This window comes from Corylus avellana, chromosome ca6 (genome assembly GCF_901000735.1).
Source record: "Corylus avellana chromosome ca6, CavTom2PMs-1.0".
NCBI lineage: Eukaryota > Viridiplantae > Streptophyta > Magnoliopsida > Fagales > Betulaceae > Corylus > Corylus avellana.
The window spans coordinates 19713684-19729369 of record NC_081546.1 but is presented as its reverse complement, the minus strand read 5'-3'; the positions used below and the strand labels follow the sequence as shown (position 1 = coordinate 19729369).

The 15686-nt window shown below is 39.8% G+C and overlaps 2 protein-coding genes across 2 annotated transcripts; one reads left to right on the top strand and one right to left on the bottom strand.

Annotated features, from left to right (window-relative positions):
- Window positions 1-5461: 5461 nt before the first annotated feature.
- On the bottom strand, window positions 5462-7180 carry LOC132185298 (uncharacterized). Its single transcript, XM_059599092.1, has 3 exons — window positions 6363-7180; window positions 6007-6133; window positions 5462-5920 (listed from the first exon to the last, which is right to left on the bottom strand). The coding sequence occupies exons 1-3, from the start codon at window positions 7178-7180 to the stop codon at window positions 5462-5464; spliced, it is 1404 nt and encodes a 467-aa protein (XP_059455075.1).
- Window positions 7181-12995: 5815 nt separating this feature from the next.
- LOC132185297 (LEAF RUST 10 DISEASE-RESISTANCE LOCUS RECEPTOR-LIKE PROTEIN KINASE-like 2.5) lies at window positions 12996-14392 on the top strand. Its single transcript, XM_059599091.1, has 2 exons — window positions 12996-13761; window positions 14379-14392. The coding sequence occupies exons 1-2, from the start codon at window positions 12996-12998 to the stop codon at window positions 14390-14392; spliced, it is 780 nt and encodes a 259-aa protein (XP_059455074.1).
- Window positions 14393-15686: the final 1294 nt, after the last annotated feature.

Sequence of the window (15686 nt, the reverse complement as noted above, 5' to 3'; positions counted from 1 at the left end):
TAGTGAGGGAGATGTTATCTTTTTGGGAGTAGCTCCTATACAACTGATGCCAAATGGTTGGCATTATTTTTTGCCTACACTTCTGTTGTGGCCTTCCGTATTCCCAGGGAAGACTCTATCGATCCTGAAGTTTCTGAACATATATGGTCCTCATTTTTATCCTACTTCCAAAACGATAACTTTCATGGTTCCCCGAGAAGAACCAATTTATCATGCTCGGGAGAACATACTCCAATAATAAGCATTGGGCGGAGCAGTTCTTCTACATATCTGGAGCTTGGGAGGCGTCGACGTTCGAGGTTCTGCCTCTACAGCATTCCGTACCTCGAGAATGGGGTACTTCCCGAGAGAGATGTAAGTGTTCCGTTTTTTTTTTTTTTTTTGGCATGCTTAAAATGTTCTTATTTCCTTTTTATTGGCAGGGAAAGAATGCCATGTATTAGATTCGGAGCAGTAAGGTCGGGTCAATTACATCCTAGAGTACTCTTAGCTTCCTGTGACCGCGGACCGGATGCTTTTTGATAACATCATTACTGACTCCGCTTTGCGCAAACATCCGGGGTACCAGATTCCAGATGACAAGGTCGTCTGAGATCGTCAAGGGAATCCCAAAAGGTCAAATCCGTCTGGCAACAAAGCGGTTTTGAAGTTGCTTGCTCTACCTCGAAGCAAAAAGAGTCGAGCACATAAGAATGTTTCTTCCTCGGGCAAGCCGATTGCTGTTGCGGTTCCTGCTCCGAGAGATTCGGACTTGGCTCCTAAGTCTTCACGCCCCCGAGTTCAGGGTTTGGTTTCGCTAGTTCCGGTTGCCGAGACTGGCGTGTCGGTGTCCAAGAGAAAAGTTGACAAGGACAATGCGCCCCTGTAACTGCTTTTGAAGGAAGGGCGTGTGGACAAGTCCAGAGAACTTCTAGACGTGTTATCTTCCGTTCGACCGGATTGTGTTCCAATAACTTTCAGTCCTCCTCGCAGCTCAGATGAGGCTTCAGAGCCTTTTTGTTCTTTAGCGGAGGCTGCTCCTCTCCACGTAGTTCCTTTGGATGCGCAGCCTCGGGAGCCGGGAGAGCCAGGGGCCACTCGGCGTGAGACCCGGGCTCCGTCTTCTCCCAGGGATAGACCTATGGACCCCCCGACTGAACCGTCCAACCAGGCTCCCGTGTATCGAGGGCAACATCTTAGGGGGCATTTTGGAAAGAGTTCGCCAATAATCCGGTCATTGGCCTCTGGTTTGGGTGGGAACCCATTGTCGGCTGTCACCAGGTTGCTTCCAGCAGATTATACCCGACAAGAGGGTTGGCTTACTCCAGAGATGTTTGTGGACAAGCTGATCCATTGTCATTACTCAGTGAGTTATTTGCACTTCATTTTTCTAAATATCTTCGTTGTTTCTGATGTAAGTTTTTTTTTTTTTTTTCTTGTGTAGTGCTCCATCCTCATTGCGGGTTGGTATAAAGAATTCCAAGAATGCCATCGGGAGTATGCTGATGAGAGGGTCACTGTTCGAGTCCTAGTCCGAAAAATGAGCCACCAACCAGAGGCCTCTGGTTCACAAGATCCTAATTCTGAAGTGGAGAATCTTTGTCTTCTGTTGGCTGAAAGGGAGAATGAGCTTTTCGAGAACAAATTAAGGCTCAGTGAATCGAAATCGACCAATGCTCAACTCTAGACGCGCCTAGATATTGCCGACCGGAAAAACCAAGAGTTAGCAAAATGTGTCAAGGGGCGAAGCTCACGGTTGCTTAATCGGCTACGGAGAATGAAAAAATCGTGGAAGAGCTTCATCAAGTTCGGGTTTCCAAAGAGGGTTTCTAGAAACTTTTCGAGACGCTTGAGGGTCAGTTATCCCAGTCGGAAGACATTTACGAGAAGATTGTAGGTGATTTGGTAACCTTGCAGGCCAAGTGTAATCAATTTCACCAAGGGTACCGTTACTGGAAAGCTAAAGCAGTCCGTTATCTTGCGGATCTGTCTTTTGTTCTTGGCTTCAGGATTTGCTGTGGGCTCGCGAATTTCATTGAGGCTTCGAGAATCATTGGTATTTAACAATCCGTAGAGATTAGTTTGACATTGACCTTGCTATAGTGGAATCGAATTTCTTGGAGGTACCTGCTGCTGTTGTTGATGAGATGGTTGACGCGGGTAGAGAATTGGTTCCTAATGCTCCAGAAATCAACGTGCATAGGTTTCGGCCGGCAATGAACTTACCCCCCAAGCCTTTCGGTCCTGAGATCGTTAGAGATGTTGATGCTGATGATGTGGGAGCGGCTCCTCATACTTAAATTTCTTCTTATTTTTGCTTCCATTGTATATATTAGAACTGCTTTTGAACTTTGAACTTTGGTGTTTGTGGATACCTTCTTAATGTCTTTCGATACTCTGAATGCTCTTTTTTTTATATTTATGAATTTTTGATATTTCCGAATAATTTTTGAATGATTTTGAGTATCTTTATTACTATATTCTGTGATCGGGTGTTCTACCCCCCTATGGCCGAGGATTATAATGTAATTTTAAACCTCGGTCATTAAATTTTTTAGGGACCTTTTGGTATCTGTCATTTTAGATTTCAGAGGTCATCATTATCTTGCACAACCTTCCATGGCGTCCACGTGTAGCATTGTCGTTCGGATTTCAGGCTGCGTCGTTTGGATTTCCTAGGCGGTTCTACGTGGGAGTTTGGCAGAGACGGAGTCATCAGCTACTTCCGTGGCCTATGATCCTCTTGGGGATGTCGCTTTCTCGTCCTGTCCACTAGCTGAGTAGCTTCATTCTCATGTTCCTCACTGTTATGAGGCAAAAATTGCTGAACTATGCTTGTTGTTGGCGGCATGGGAACAGTGCTTCGCAGACCGCTCCAACCAGCTGGCGAAGTTGACGGCCGATGTTGAAGTGAAGGACTATTAAATAGCCTGAAAAGATCAGCAACTTGAGTCATGAGACCGGCGGATTGCAGATCTCAAGACTTATCTCGTTAGTATTCGTGAGAACAGACGGAAGAAAGCCTCCAATTTTTATTCCGCCACTGGGTTTAATTCCTCGGGCGAATTGGCCAATATTCTGTCAAACCACTGACATTTGTCACAGTGTTTGATCATTTCCTGGGAATCTCAGTTCATTCCTGGCCAATAATACCCTGCTCGGACAACTTTGTGAGCTAGCATTCTTCCTTCCGAGTGGTTTTCACATACTCCTTCATGAATTTCTTTAAGCAAGTATGCAGTCTCATTCTTTGATAGGCACTTGAGTAGAGGGAGGGTGTAACTCCCCCGGTATAGGACCCCGTCGACCAATGTATAGCGTGCCACTTGGATGCGAATTTTCCAAGCCAACTTGTTATTAGAGGGCAGCTTGCCTTCCTTGAGAAATTGAAGTATATCATGGCCCCATTTTGGATGTTGCCCCCTCTCTTCAATGCACGCCACTTGATCCGCTTGGATAATCGAGGGCTCAGTTAACTCCTGAATTGGGAGATCAACCGCCGTGATTTTTTCCTCGGTAGCCGAGCCCATACGAGTTAAAGCATCTACCTGTGAGTTTTGTTCTCTCGGCAGCTTTGTAAAAGTTATTCTGTCGAAGAACTTCATGATCTTCTTTACCTTCACCAAATACTTCTTCATTTTGTTTCCCTGGGCATCATGTTCTCCCCGAACGTGTCCGACTACCACTTAGGAGTCACTTCAGACTTCTAGGTTTTTCACTCCCGTTTCCTTTGCCATGTTCATTCCGACAATCATGGCCTCATACTCAGCTTCGTTGTTGGTGGTGGTGAATTTCAATTGTACAGCTGCTTCGCATTCTTTACCATCGGGTCCTTTGAGTACAACTCTAGCACCACTGTACTTTCGAGTTGAGGATCCATCTGCAAATGCCACCCATGCTTCCTCCAGATGTATTTCTTCTTCTCCTTGAGCATCGTAGAATTCGGCAAAAAAATCAGCTATTGCTTGCCCGTTTAAAGATGTTCTTGGGTAGAATTTTATGTCAAATTCTCCGAGTTCGATGGCCCAGTTGACTAGCCTTCCTGATAAGTCTGGCTTTTGCAAGATTTTTCTTAAGGGATATTCAGTTAACACCTTGATGGTATGCGCTTGAAAATATGGTCTTAATCTCATGGCGGATGTGACCAAGGCGAAAGCTAGCTTTTCGATCCGAGGGTATCGTTCCTTGGCGCCGTCCAGGGCTTTGCTGACGAAGTAGACGGGGTTTTGCACGCCTTGTTCTTCCTGAATTAAGGCTGAGCTTATGGTTGATGAGGATACCACTAGGTACAGGTATAAGACTTCCCCTTCCACCGGTTTGCTCAATAACAGCAAGTTGACTAAATATTCCTTCAGCTCCCGAAATGCTTTATCACTTTCCGGACTCCAAGAGAAGGCCTTCTTTAGAAATTTGAAAAAGGGAAGGCATTTATCGGTTGAGCAAGAGACAAACCGATTTAGCACTGCTATCCTCCCTGTCAATTATTGAAGTTACTTTGTGCTCTAAGGCGCTTGCATGTCCAAGATCGCCTTGATCTTTTTGGGGGTTAGAGTCAATTCCTCTCCGGGAGACAATGAACCCAAGGAATTTACCCAGGGCTACTTCGAATGTGCATTTGGAAGGATTGAGTTTCATCCTGTAATGCCTTAGTGTGTCGAACATCTCGGCTAGGTCTACGATGTGTTTAGCCGCTCGTATGCTCTTGACTAGCATATACATCCATATTTCGCCCAATCTGCTGCCGAAACATCTTATTGACCAGTCACTAATATGAAGCCCCCGCGTATTTCAGTTTGAATGGCATGACTCGATAATAATACAAATTCGTGTCCGTCATGAAGGCCGTTTTTTCTTAGTCGGACTCGTGCATGGATATCTGGTTGTACCCTGAGAATGCATCCATGAAACTCAATAACTCATGCCCCGAAGTTGAATCAACAATTTGGTTTATCCGTGGTAGAGGATAGTTGTCTTTGGGACATGCCTTGTTGAGATCGGTGAAATCAACACACATTCTCCACTTACCATTTGACTTTTTTACTAGCACCATGTTTGCCAACCAGGTGGTGTACTGGATTTCTTTAATGAATCCGGCCTCGCGCAACTTTTTGACTTCTTCAGTAGCGGCCTTGCTTTTCTCAGTTGAGTACCCTCTCCACCTCTGTTGTACTGGCTTGAAACTAGGATCGACGTTCAACTTGTGCACCAAGACCGACGGTGCTATACCAGGTATGTCCTCATGGCTCCAGACAAATACGTCACAATTCTCGCGGAGGAAAGATGCGAGCTTTTCTTTTATAGTTAGTTCTAGCTGGGATCCAATTTTGACGACCATGTCAGGCTTGCCGACCAAGAATTCCTCAAGATCTTCGATCGGTTCGCCGCCCTTTAATTGCTATCTATACTCCTTACAACTGCTCATATGGGCCAAGGTCATAGGACATTCTTTCACAGAGATGTTGTAACATTGTCAGGTAGCTCGCTAATTGCCCCTTACTTCTCCAACTCCGTGATCCGTCGAGAACTTCATCTTGAGATGCGGAGTTGATGTGATGGCTCTTAGTTCATTGAGAGCCGTCCTCCCGATGATAGCATTATAGGCTGATGGTCGGTTGACCAATAGAAAATGTATCATCACCATTGCGTTCCTTGGATATGATCCAGCCGTGATCGGTAATTCAATTGATATGACCGGTTGCACTTGTTCCCCTATGAATCCCATCAAAGGACAACTGGTTGGGACGATTTTCTCCTGCCCCAGATTCAACTTCTTAAATGCAAACCAATATAAAATGTTTGCCAAGCTCTCATTATCCACCAAGATGCGATGGACATTATGGTTTGCCACTATTAGGGTGACAACCAGGGCATCTATTTGTGGGTACGATATACCCACGTAGTCTGCATCCGAGAATCCAATCACTATCTCACTCCTCCGGGACTACTTCATTGGTCGTCCTATAGTGTAGACTTCATGAGAGCTTTCCAGTTGTCAGGCATAGGCTTTCATCACTCTTCTTGACTCGCCCCCTCAGCAAATCTGCCAACTATGGTGTGGATTTCCAGAATGTTTGCTCGATTATGCGGCTCACTGGTTAAGCGGGCAAGCCTTCTTCTAGGCTCTTCCTGTCTTGCTCTCTCCTCTCGAGGATACCTGTTTTGATTTATGAGGTCAGAACTTTTGCTTCAATAATGTCCCTGACGCCGTTGATCCCCGAAGGGGTGGTAATTTACTTCCTGGACGTAGTTTTCTCGAGGAGGGGCTGCTCTTCTTTGCTCTCCCAAGAATCGAACAAGTTTACGATATTTGATAAACTTTTCAAAGAGATGCCACAAAGTAATGCAGCCTTCGGTATAATGCCCATTGACCTCGAGGAACTCACAATAGTGATCTGAGTTCTGATTTTGTGGAGCCCCGGGAGGTCTTCGATATTCCAGATCTTTTTTTATTTCCATCAAGACCTCGAAAATGTTGGCGTTGAGCGGAGTGAAATTGTAATTGTTGAACTTCTTCTTGAAGGGTTTCAGAGCGTCGAGTCCCTGAATGATCCCTCATTTTCTTCTCTTCCAATTTCTTGGGAGTCTTCCGAGCTGACCTCATTGCTTTCAAGGTTTCTTCCTCGTTAATAAATTCCTCCACCTCATGTAACAGCTCCTGGAGGTCGTTCGGTTGTCTTCTCGCGATTTTCCTCGCTACTAACTCCTCAAATGAGATACCATTGTGGATGGCGGAGAAGATTACGCCCTTGGTGGGATCCTCTACCTTTAATTTTTCAGCGTTGAAACGAATCATGAACTCCTTCAAACTCTCCCCCTCTCGCTGGTGGAGCATCAGTAGATACTCAGAAGGCTTCTTTCTTTCTCTGGAACCCAGGAAGTGAGTAAGGAAGATTCGAGCCAAATCTTCGAAGGTACCCACAGAATTGGGTGTCAGGCTTCGAAACCATTCCCTAGGATTTTCGGAGAGCGTAGTTGGGAAAGCTTTGCACGCAATTTCGTCGGGTATGACATGCAACGTTAGGTGCATCCTGTAATTCTCTAGGTGCTCGATTAGATCTCCGACTCCACTGTAGCTTGGGATCTGAGGTGTCTTAAATTTATTGGGGAGCGGGTGATCAATTACTTGTTTAGTGAAGGGTGTCTCCGTCTCGGCAAAGAGCTTGCTCACCACTATAGTCTTGTACTTTTCTGTCTTCTCCATAGCCTCAAGCTTTGTCTACTTCTCTTTGCGGAGCCATGATTAGCTGAGGTTTTGCCGTGTTACAGGAGTTTTCGCCTTGGTGAGTGTGGTTGTGCAGAGGGATGGAGACTCTTGCCTTGTTGGCTATGATCGTCAGAATGGAGGTCTCGATTATCGGAGCGATGACCGTGATTTCCTTGCCCATCTGAATGTTCAGCCTGATTGATTTGAGATGGAGAGGAAATCGGAGGCACAGGTCTTTGTTCTGCTCGATTAGAAGTGCCATTTGCGCTTCAAGAGAAGCAATGCGCTCCTTGTTGCCGGTGTTTTGATGTGCCAATGGTGGCCTTTGATTGGCCTAGATTGGTTGTTCTTCAGTGCAGGCTCGACTTCTTGACCTTGTGTTCACCATTACTGTGGATACTACTTTTGTAAGAACGGTTTAGTTGTTCCCACAGACGGCGCCAAAGTATTGGGATAGGTTCCGGTATGGTGAACCAAAGGGGAATCCAAGCCAATCCTTTCTTCTCTGGTGCTACCTGTCAAACCTACAAAACTAGAGCACACGTTAAGAGGACGCGCCGGAGGTGGTTGGTGGTTCCTCCTCCGATGCTTAAGTTAGTGTTTTTGCGGATTAAGTATAGAGCTTAGAGTCCTTTTTGCGTACCTCTGAAGTGAGGTCTTTATAGTTGATTATGCGGAGGTGGCTATGATGACCAAGCGGAGGATCCGGGATTTGGGCGTAATGGCCGGTAGAGTTAATATTCGTGTCTCCTGTCATTATGATCGGTAAGAGTCCGTTACCTACATTGATCGGATTCCGAGGATGGTGCGTAACTGTTAGAGATCCTTTATAAGCAGATCGTAACTGTTCCAATGATCCTGCCATGTGTGAGTTCAATGGTTCAATCGAAGTAGTTGTGAGGGAAAAAATAAAAAATTAGGGACCTCAAGTTTGATTAGGTCCTTTTGAGAGGACTTGTCGCAAAATCGTTTATCTAATACTAGTCGCAATATTTTCCCTTTCATCTTTCATTGAAGCAACCAAAATCAAAGAATAAATAAAGAAAATGTACCAAACATTTGTTGTTGTTTATTTATTTTTTTATTTGGGTTAATTCACCTACTTCGACTGCCGCGCCCCACCCCCCGAGCATGTACATAAAAAAGGAAATACAGAAAACTATACTAATTAAAAAAGTAATAATGAAAAGATTTCAAATAATTAAAGGAACGTGGCAGACACATGTGTACTTATATATTATGTAACTTGATTAAGATAGTGCATTTTTTAAAACAGAGTCAAGTTTCAAGATTGATGAACATATATATATATATATATAATGAGTTCAAAGGTCTACAGTCTTTCTGATAAGTCTTTATAGTCTTCCTCGAAAGAAACTTCCAAGGAGTTTAAGATTTAAATCGAGATAATAATTTCAAAAAAAAAAAAAAAAAGAACAGAAAGAAAGAAAATTGTGGAAATAGAGTTCAAAACGTTTACTTCAAGTTTTTTGAAAATCTAAAACACAAGACAAGAGACACTTCAGACAGGTTCCGAAAACCGGTAAAAAAAAAAAAAAAACAACCCTCCATAGAGACCGTTGATGAAAGCTTCAGTTGTTGAAACAACTGTTTACAAAGAATGTAATGTACGTCATATTGAATATTGAATATTGAAGTATAGTATTACATCTATTTATAAGAGGCATGTTTGAGATTGTGTTTGAAGGGCTTAAAAGTGCGTCTAACACTCAAAAAGTTCGTTTAAAGAAAAAAATATTTGTTTGATAAAAAAAATTAAAAGTGCTTTAAGAGTCTAAAAAGCCTAAAAATAGCGAAAACGTACTTTTGGTAAAAGCTTAAAAACGAAGTTTTTACTAAAAAACGATTTTTGACTTAAAAGCTCGATTTCTCAATCACAATCTCAAGCATACTCTAAGTAAAGAAGGAAATAAACCCAACAAGAAAAATATAATAACAACATTGCCTCATGCTTCCTAAATCCTAAAAATGTATATTAAATAATTAAATCTTCCTATAAGCATCAAAAAGTAAATCTAAAATCATTTCAAAAAAAAAAAAAAAAAAAGTAAATCTAAAATGGAAACACTCGTGAAAATTGGACTGTACCTATTAACGTGTTTTTTTAATTCAAAGTGGGGGAAGGGAAATGGGAGATTACACTATAAGCAATAAAAATAAGGGGTGAGCAACCCTAACGAAGGCTTAAAAACAACCAAAAGACAGTGTCATATAAACAAGAATAATTGAAAATGAGTCAAATAAATAATTTAGTTCCTAAAATAACTGCTAATACCGCCACCGTTGGTGGTTTACAAATGCAAAGTTCCCCGAGATTAACCTCCTAAGGAACAACTAAAACATTCGTTGAAAAATTCCACAAAAAGAGACCTAACATTGAGGAAGGTAGAAATAGAGAAACAGAAGAGAAGCATCCCCACAGAACCAAAGACAGCATAGCACAGTTGCAAGGAAAGGGACACGAACCTCGAGAGACCCCTCAGCCCTTCTAGAACCCCATGTGGAGAAAACAGAAACCACTAGCAAGGAGACAAAAGCTCCAAAACAAAAACAAACATAACATAAATGCAAATAAAGAGAGTTTGTGTCTACTCCTGGACTGCTAACGCTCCTTTATTCTTGAGGAGTAAAGAATGTACGTGTGCCAAACATAGTGCGAGCCACAACATTAAATCAGCTATCTTATAAACTCCCTACAAATCAACGAAGCGCAGGAAAACACTTCATAAAGAGGAGGGAAGGGGATCACTCACAAGGTGCGTCCATTCTAGCCAATCAATCTTCTTCGCCAATTTTCCTTTTAACTTCCTTCCTTCTCCAAAACGAATACTTGACCTTCTTTCTCTTTGCAGGTTTTCTTGATAGATCAACTGACTCAACAATGTTAATAATAGTCAACAATATTTATGACAAAATTACAGTTGTGGTCATATCGTAATTATACTTTTATCATAGTCATTTATGCAATTAATATTGTTATTGAGTGCCAAATTTAGCTTGCTGGATTGCATCTTGTGGTCAATTCCACTTCCTTTCCACCTTCCCCAGAAGGCAGAAAAACACGAAGAAAAAGAAGAAGAAATTCTTAAAGTATTGATTTAGGCTTACGAAAAATCAAAGAAATGCCGACGCCACACGTCTCCTTATATTTTATTTCCATTCTCTCTTGGGTGGACTCCACTATGACTTCCAAGTATACAAAGATCTCTTTGCACCTTTTAAGAACCTTCTCTGCACCTTCTGTAGAAATAAACTACACAATAAAGTTATGAAACTCTATTTTGTCTTGTTTTCTACGTTAAAGCCTAGGCATTAGGAACACAATCCTCTTTATTTTAAATATTTATAATCAAAATTTAAAATTAGTACATCTAATACTATATTATTTAAATATTTTTAAAAATAGGCTAAGATCAATTTTACATGCATAGTTAAATGCACAAACTTTAAATATTTACTATATAATAAATTTTATTTAACGATATATATAAAGTTAATATTAATACATCATTTAAAATATTTAAATAATGTAATATTATATTAATTTTAATCATAAAATAAATATTATTTATTTTATTTAAAATTGAGAGAATGTTATTCTCATTAATCCTATAGAAGCCGTCGTGACAAAAAAAAATAATAATAAAAAAAGTTGACGATTTATTCTTGAAATTCTTTCTATCCAAAAACAAACCGCGTCTACTATTCATAAAAGATTCCTTCCCTACATACAGCACCAAAATCCTTCTTCGTCCAAATGGAGTTGTTGAGTTATTAGAATTCAGAAACTTTTTCTGACATCATAAATCAAATATATATCTATCTTAAGTATAACGACTTAGACCCTAGACTATGAGTTAGAAATTCTATCATATCTTTGAGAATCAGTAAGATGTGAAAAATACAGAAAAAGCAAAAACAAGTAATCACATAATACAACGATTTATGTGGTTCAGAACTATGTCTATAGAGTTTCAGCAATGTTTTATCATTTTTTGAGAAACAATACAACAGACATCAATTACATCCATACAAAGCCCGGCCTAAAGTCTTAAGCAACTATAAATATGACCCCCAATTACTCCGGCTTAGGCCAATTATAATATATTAAGAGCCTATTTGTGATTGCGTTTGAAAAATAGAACTTTTTGTCAAAAAGAGCTTTTGGGCAAATTCATTTTTAAGCTTTTGTCAAAAGTGCGTTTTGGTCATTTTTAGGCTATTTAGACCCATAAAAGCACTTTTAATTTTTTTACCTAAGGAGTACATTTTTTTTTTTTTTTCAAACGGACTTGTTAAGTGTTGAAAGGACTTTTAGGCCCCTCAAAAGCAATCCTAAACAGGACCTAAGCCTAACAAAAAATTCCATTTAAACTGTGACGCTTTCAATGTCAGATACAAATCAAATTTCACATAGCCTAACACTATGTGCTTTAATTGTTCCACAAATTCAATGAAAAATCAGGATTTCTTGTAATTCTTAAGGCTTGCCACTATGCAATCCATTTTAAGATTAAAAAAATAAAAAATAAAAAATAAAAAATTGTAGAAACAAGTTTCTTCAGCCAATCATTCCAAGAGGTGTTTCAAACGACCCTCAAAGTTCTTGAGGTAATAAGCCATTCCTATAAGAGATTTAAGGGTGGTCGGCTTTGGGGTTTGTCGAACCTTTCAAAATCTTTTACATAGGTTCTATCACCTGCAAAACTTTTAAAGAGGTAACCAACCATATTCCCATGACTTAATAGAGAATAAGAGTTTCGAAGGATAATGTTCCGACCAAATCCAAAGCATTTGGTAGTGATTTGATCATCTCTCAACCATTTCTTAGGGTTTTGGTGTGGTCTACTAGAGGGAGCCAACTTTGAATTTGAGGCGACCAAGGGTCAAAATTTTTTTGGGGAGGAATCAATTGGCAAAAAATATCTTAAATTTTTTTTTCTTGTAATTTTTCTTTTTTTTTTGGGGGGGTGGGATAGGGCCACTGCCAGTCCTCCCCCCTAAATTTGTCTCTGGCCATCCGACTCCAACTAGCCTTCAATTAGGAGTTGTCCGGCCACCATCTTTGATGGTTGGATGAAGAAATATTTGTTTGCCATCTTTTTTTTCGCCTCAAGATAATTGATATTGCAAACTTTTTGACCTATAATTTTAAATAAACCATCAAGAGTTTAACAATGGTAGGCCAGGGGCGGAACCATCTTGGGTCCCCTAAAGGCAAAAGCCATAAGGTGGTCTCCAAAAAAATTAAATTTTTTTAAAAAAAACATATATATAGTTTTATAAAATAAGTCTTTAAAAATTAATTTTTATCTCCTCAAATATTTTTTTAGAAGTTTTGTCCTTTCAAACTAAAAGTTCCAGTTCTGCCGCCGGATAGGCCGCCTGTATACTATGTTAAGAGCAAGTGCACAAACAACATATACCCACACATTTTAATATATATGTCATTGAACCACTTGTTAAAATGTTTTCGAAATTAATTTAAGGCAAAAAAAAAAAAAAACACTTCTATTACTCATAAAAGATTCATTCCTTCATCTGTGGCAGCAAAATACTTTTTGGTCAAAACGGGGTTGCAGACTTACAAGAGTTCAAAAAGTTTTTCTAACATCATAAATTAATCAAAATAAAGTTATCTTAACTCAAACCACTCAGACCCTAGACTATATATGTAGTCTATGTGCTATAATTAAATTAATCTCTCTCTCTCTCTCTCTCTCTCTCTCTATATATATATATATATATATGAGTTTACCCACTTCAAGAGAAGAGCCAACATTTGTTTACAATGTCACACCCTTTAAGCTTTCTCCTCCTTATTCTCTCCCTCTTCTTCTTCAACTCCATATTCACCAATTCTACTTCTTTTTCACCACTATGCGCTCCGAACCATTGCGGCGACGTTGGGATCCTCTACCCCTTTTGGTTGTATGGCGACAACACCACCTCCGATAAATCATATTGCGGCTACAAGGGCTTTGGTCTCACGTGCTCGTCCGCCGACGAGAAACCTATACTTGCTTTGCCCAACGACACATACTACGTAACCGAAATAGATTATATTCACTACACCCTCACCCTCGTCGACATCGACGCCGCAAACCAATCGTGTCCGAGGGTGCGTCACAACATCACTCTCGGCACGCTGCCATTGAATTTTTCTACTTCGGATTTGAACCTCAGTTTTTACTTTAATTGTAGTTCCTTGTACCCAACATCTGTGCCTCCCATCGGGTGCTTGGAGGGGTATAATACGAATTACCCGTCGTTTGTTTTTGTCGAGGGGGAGGAGACGGCGGGGTTCGACTGGGCAAATATTTGCGAGGAGAAGGTGGTGGCCGCTGTGATGGAGACGGAGATTGATACTAGCAATTTGAGTAGTGGGGGGTTTGCTGGGGCTATAAAGAATGGATTTGCGCTTGATTGGAAGCCGCTTAAGGATTGTGGTGCCTGTGAAAGCTCCGGTGGGTATTGTGGGTACAACAACACAGGCGAGGAGGACAAGTTCTTGTGCTTTTGCAGGGATGGAAGCATCAATGGTGAAGGTTGCAAAGGTACGTATATCTCTCGGATTGACCAGCCTTTTTTTTTTTTGTTTTTGTTTTTTTGTGGGGGAGGGGTTATGACAGTAAAAGAAAAGAAGAGAAAGTCAAATTAATGACATGATTAGTTGATTAAATGAGCTGCCTAATCTGATGTTAGACCCGGCCACTTGAATTGTTAAGAATTCAAAGGCGTGATTACATGGCCTACCTTGTTCTCATGTGGGACCTACGTGCATTCTTTTTTTTTTTTTTTTTTTGAAGTGCGTGCATTCTAATTTATGCCCATATGACATGTTCACTTATTGTGGATTATGTTGAATGGATTTTTTTTAATGACATAAATTTCTTCCAAATCAGTTTTAAAAAAATTTCTTTCAATTTATTTAAAATATAATTGTTTATAAACATTTAAAACGCACATTAAATTCTTAATATCATTAATAGCAATTTACTAACTTAGACTAACGTTTTAAATGTTTATAAATACTTTGTTCTATTTTAAATGGGTTTGAGAATATTTCTTTCCGACTAATTTGGATGAAATTTATATCATTTCTCTAATTGTTAAAATTGTAGGTTTTGTAAATTCTAAAATTTTATTTTAATCAAATATGGTAATTATGCAGCATCATTTATTTAGAGTCAATACGTTTTAGCAAAATTATGACAAAATGAACTGGAGAAGATCATGTTTCATTTTAGCCTAGGGGACATGACCACCTCCAATCTAAGCTCTAGGGTTGTTGATTGCCTCTTTAAAGAAGCGTTTATTTTAAATGAACGATTAAGATTTTAAGAATTGCAGGCCCTTCATCTTAAGAGGTACTTGTCGACCACGGTTAAACCTTTTTTTTTTTTTTGTTTTTTTTTTGTAAGTTTTGCACATCAGTTGTAAAAATTTTTTTTTTGAGGGTAGCTACATTACTCTCAAAACTCTTTGGAGAGAGCGTGACTAACCACCCATAAAAGCCTTTGTAGGTGGTTTGACCACTCCAAAGAGAATTAAGCCTTTCAAAAGTTTTGAAGTGTGATGGTCAAAAAAATGAATTTAATACTGGTCAACTTTTCCCAAGCTAATGTTGGCTACTCCCTCGAAACTTTTAAGGGTGGTTTCCCACCTTGTAAGTTGGCTTGGGGTTTGTCCACCGTGCACGGCCAAAAGTCTTGAGGGGGTGGTTGGTGGAAGAAATTCTTTTAAAATTTATTTTATAAAAATAGAAGACATGACATATTCTTGTCGGTTCATTTAAAATAAGTTGTCTAGTTTGAGCAATTACAGGCTCTGCAATTATTTAGAATTAAAAATCCGGAACTGGGATTTCAAGTTGCCTTGGAGGTTCAAATATTGGTAGATTTTTCTTAGCACAAGAAGCCCTTAGACGTTTTGTCTTCATCATATTTCGTTTTCTCTGTTCTTTTGTTTTGAACACTGCATATATAATATATTTCGTCTTTATTTTCATTGCTATGGCAAGCTTTTGCATTTGTTTTTTCTATATTCATTATTACTCATTGCTGGAAAACTATGTGGATTCAATCTTCCCAGAATAGAGTAAGCGAAAAGATGTGTACATATATGTGATATTAATTATATATCAAGGCCATGGAAGTTGAGTTTTTCTGCACTTATTGAAAGAAGTAAGCAAGTAGCCAAGTAGTTGCTTTTAAAAGTGAGTTTGGCTTTCTCGAAAGGCCAACAGTACTTATAATATATGCATTTTAAGTAGTGTAGTTGTTAAATAAACAAGTTTTGTCTGAAGACAACGTATTTAAATCAGAGAAAATTGTAAGTTGGTCCCTAAAAACTATTGAGAAATATAAAGCAAACCCCATTGGCTTCTGCTTCTTTTGCTCAATGAACCTTAATTGGATCGTTCTTTGGCAACTATTGTCCATCTCAAACCTTCGCTCCACTCCTCTTGCCTTCAAAATTT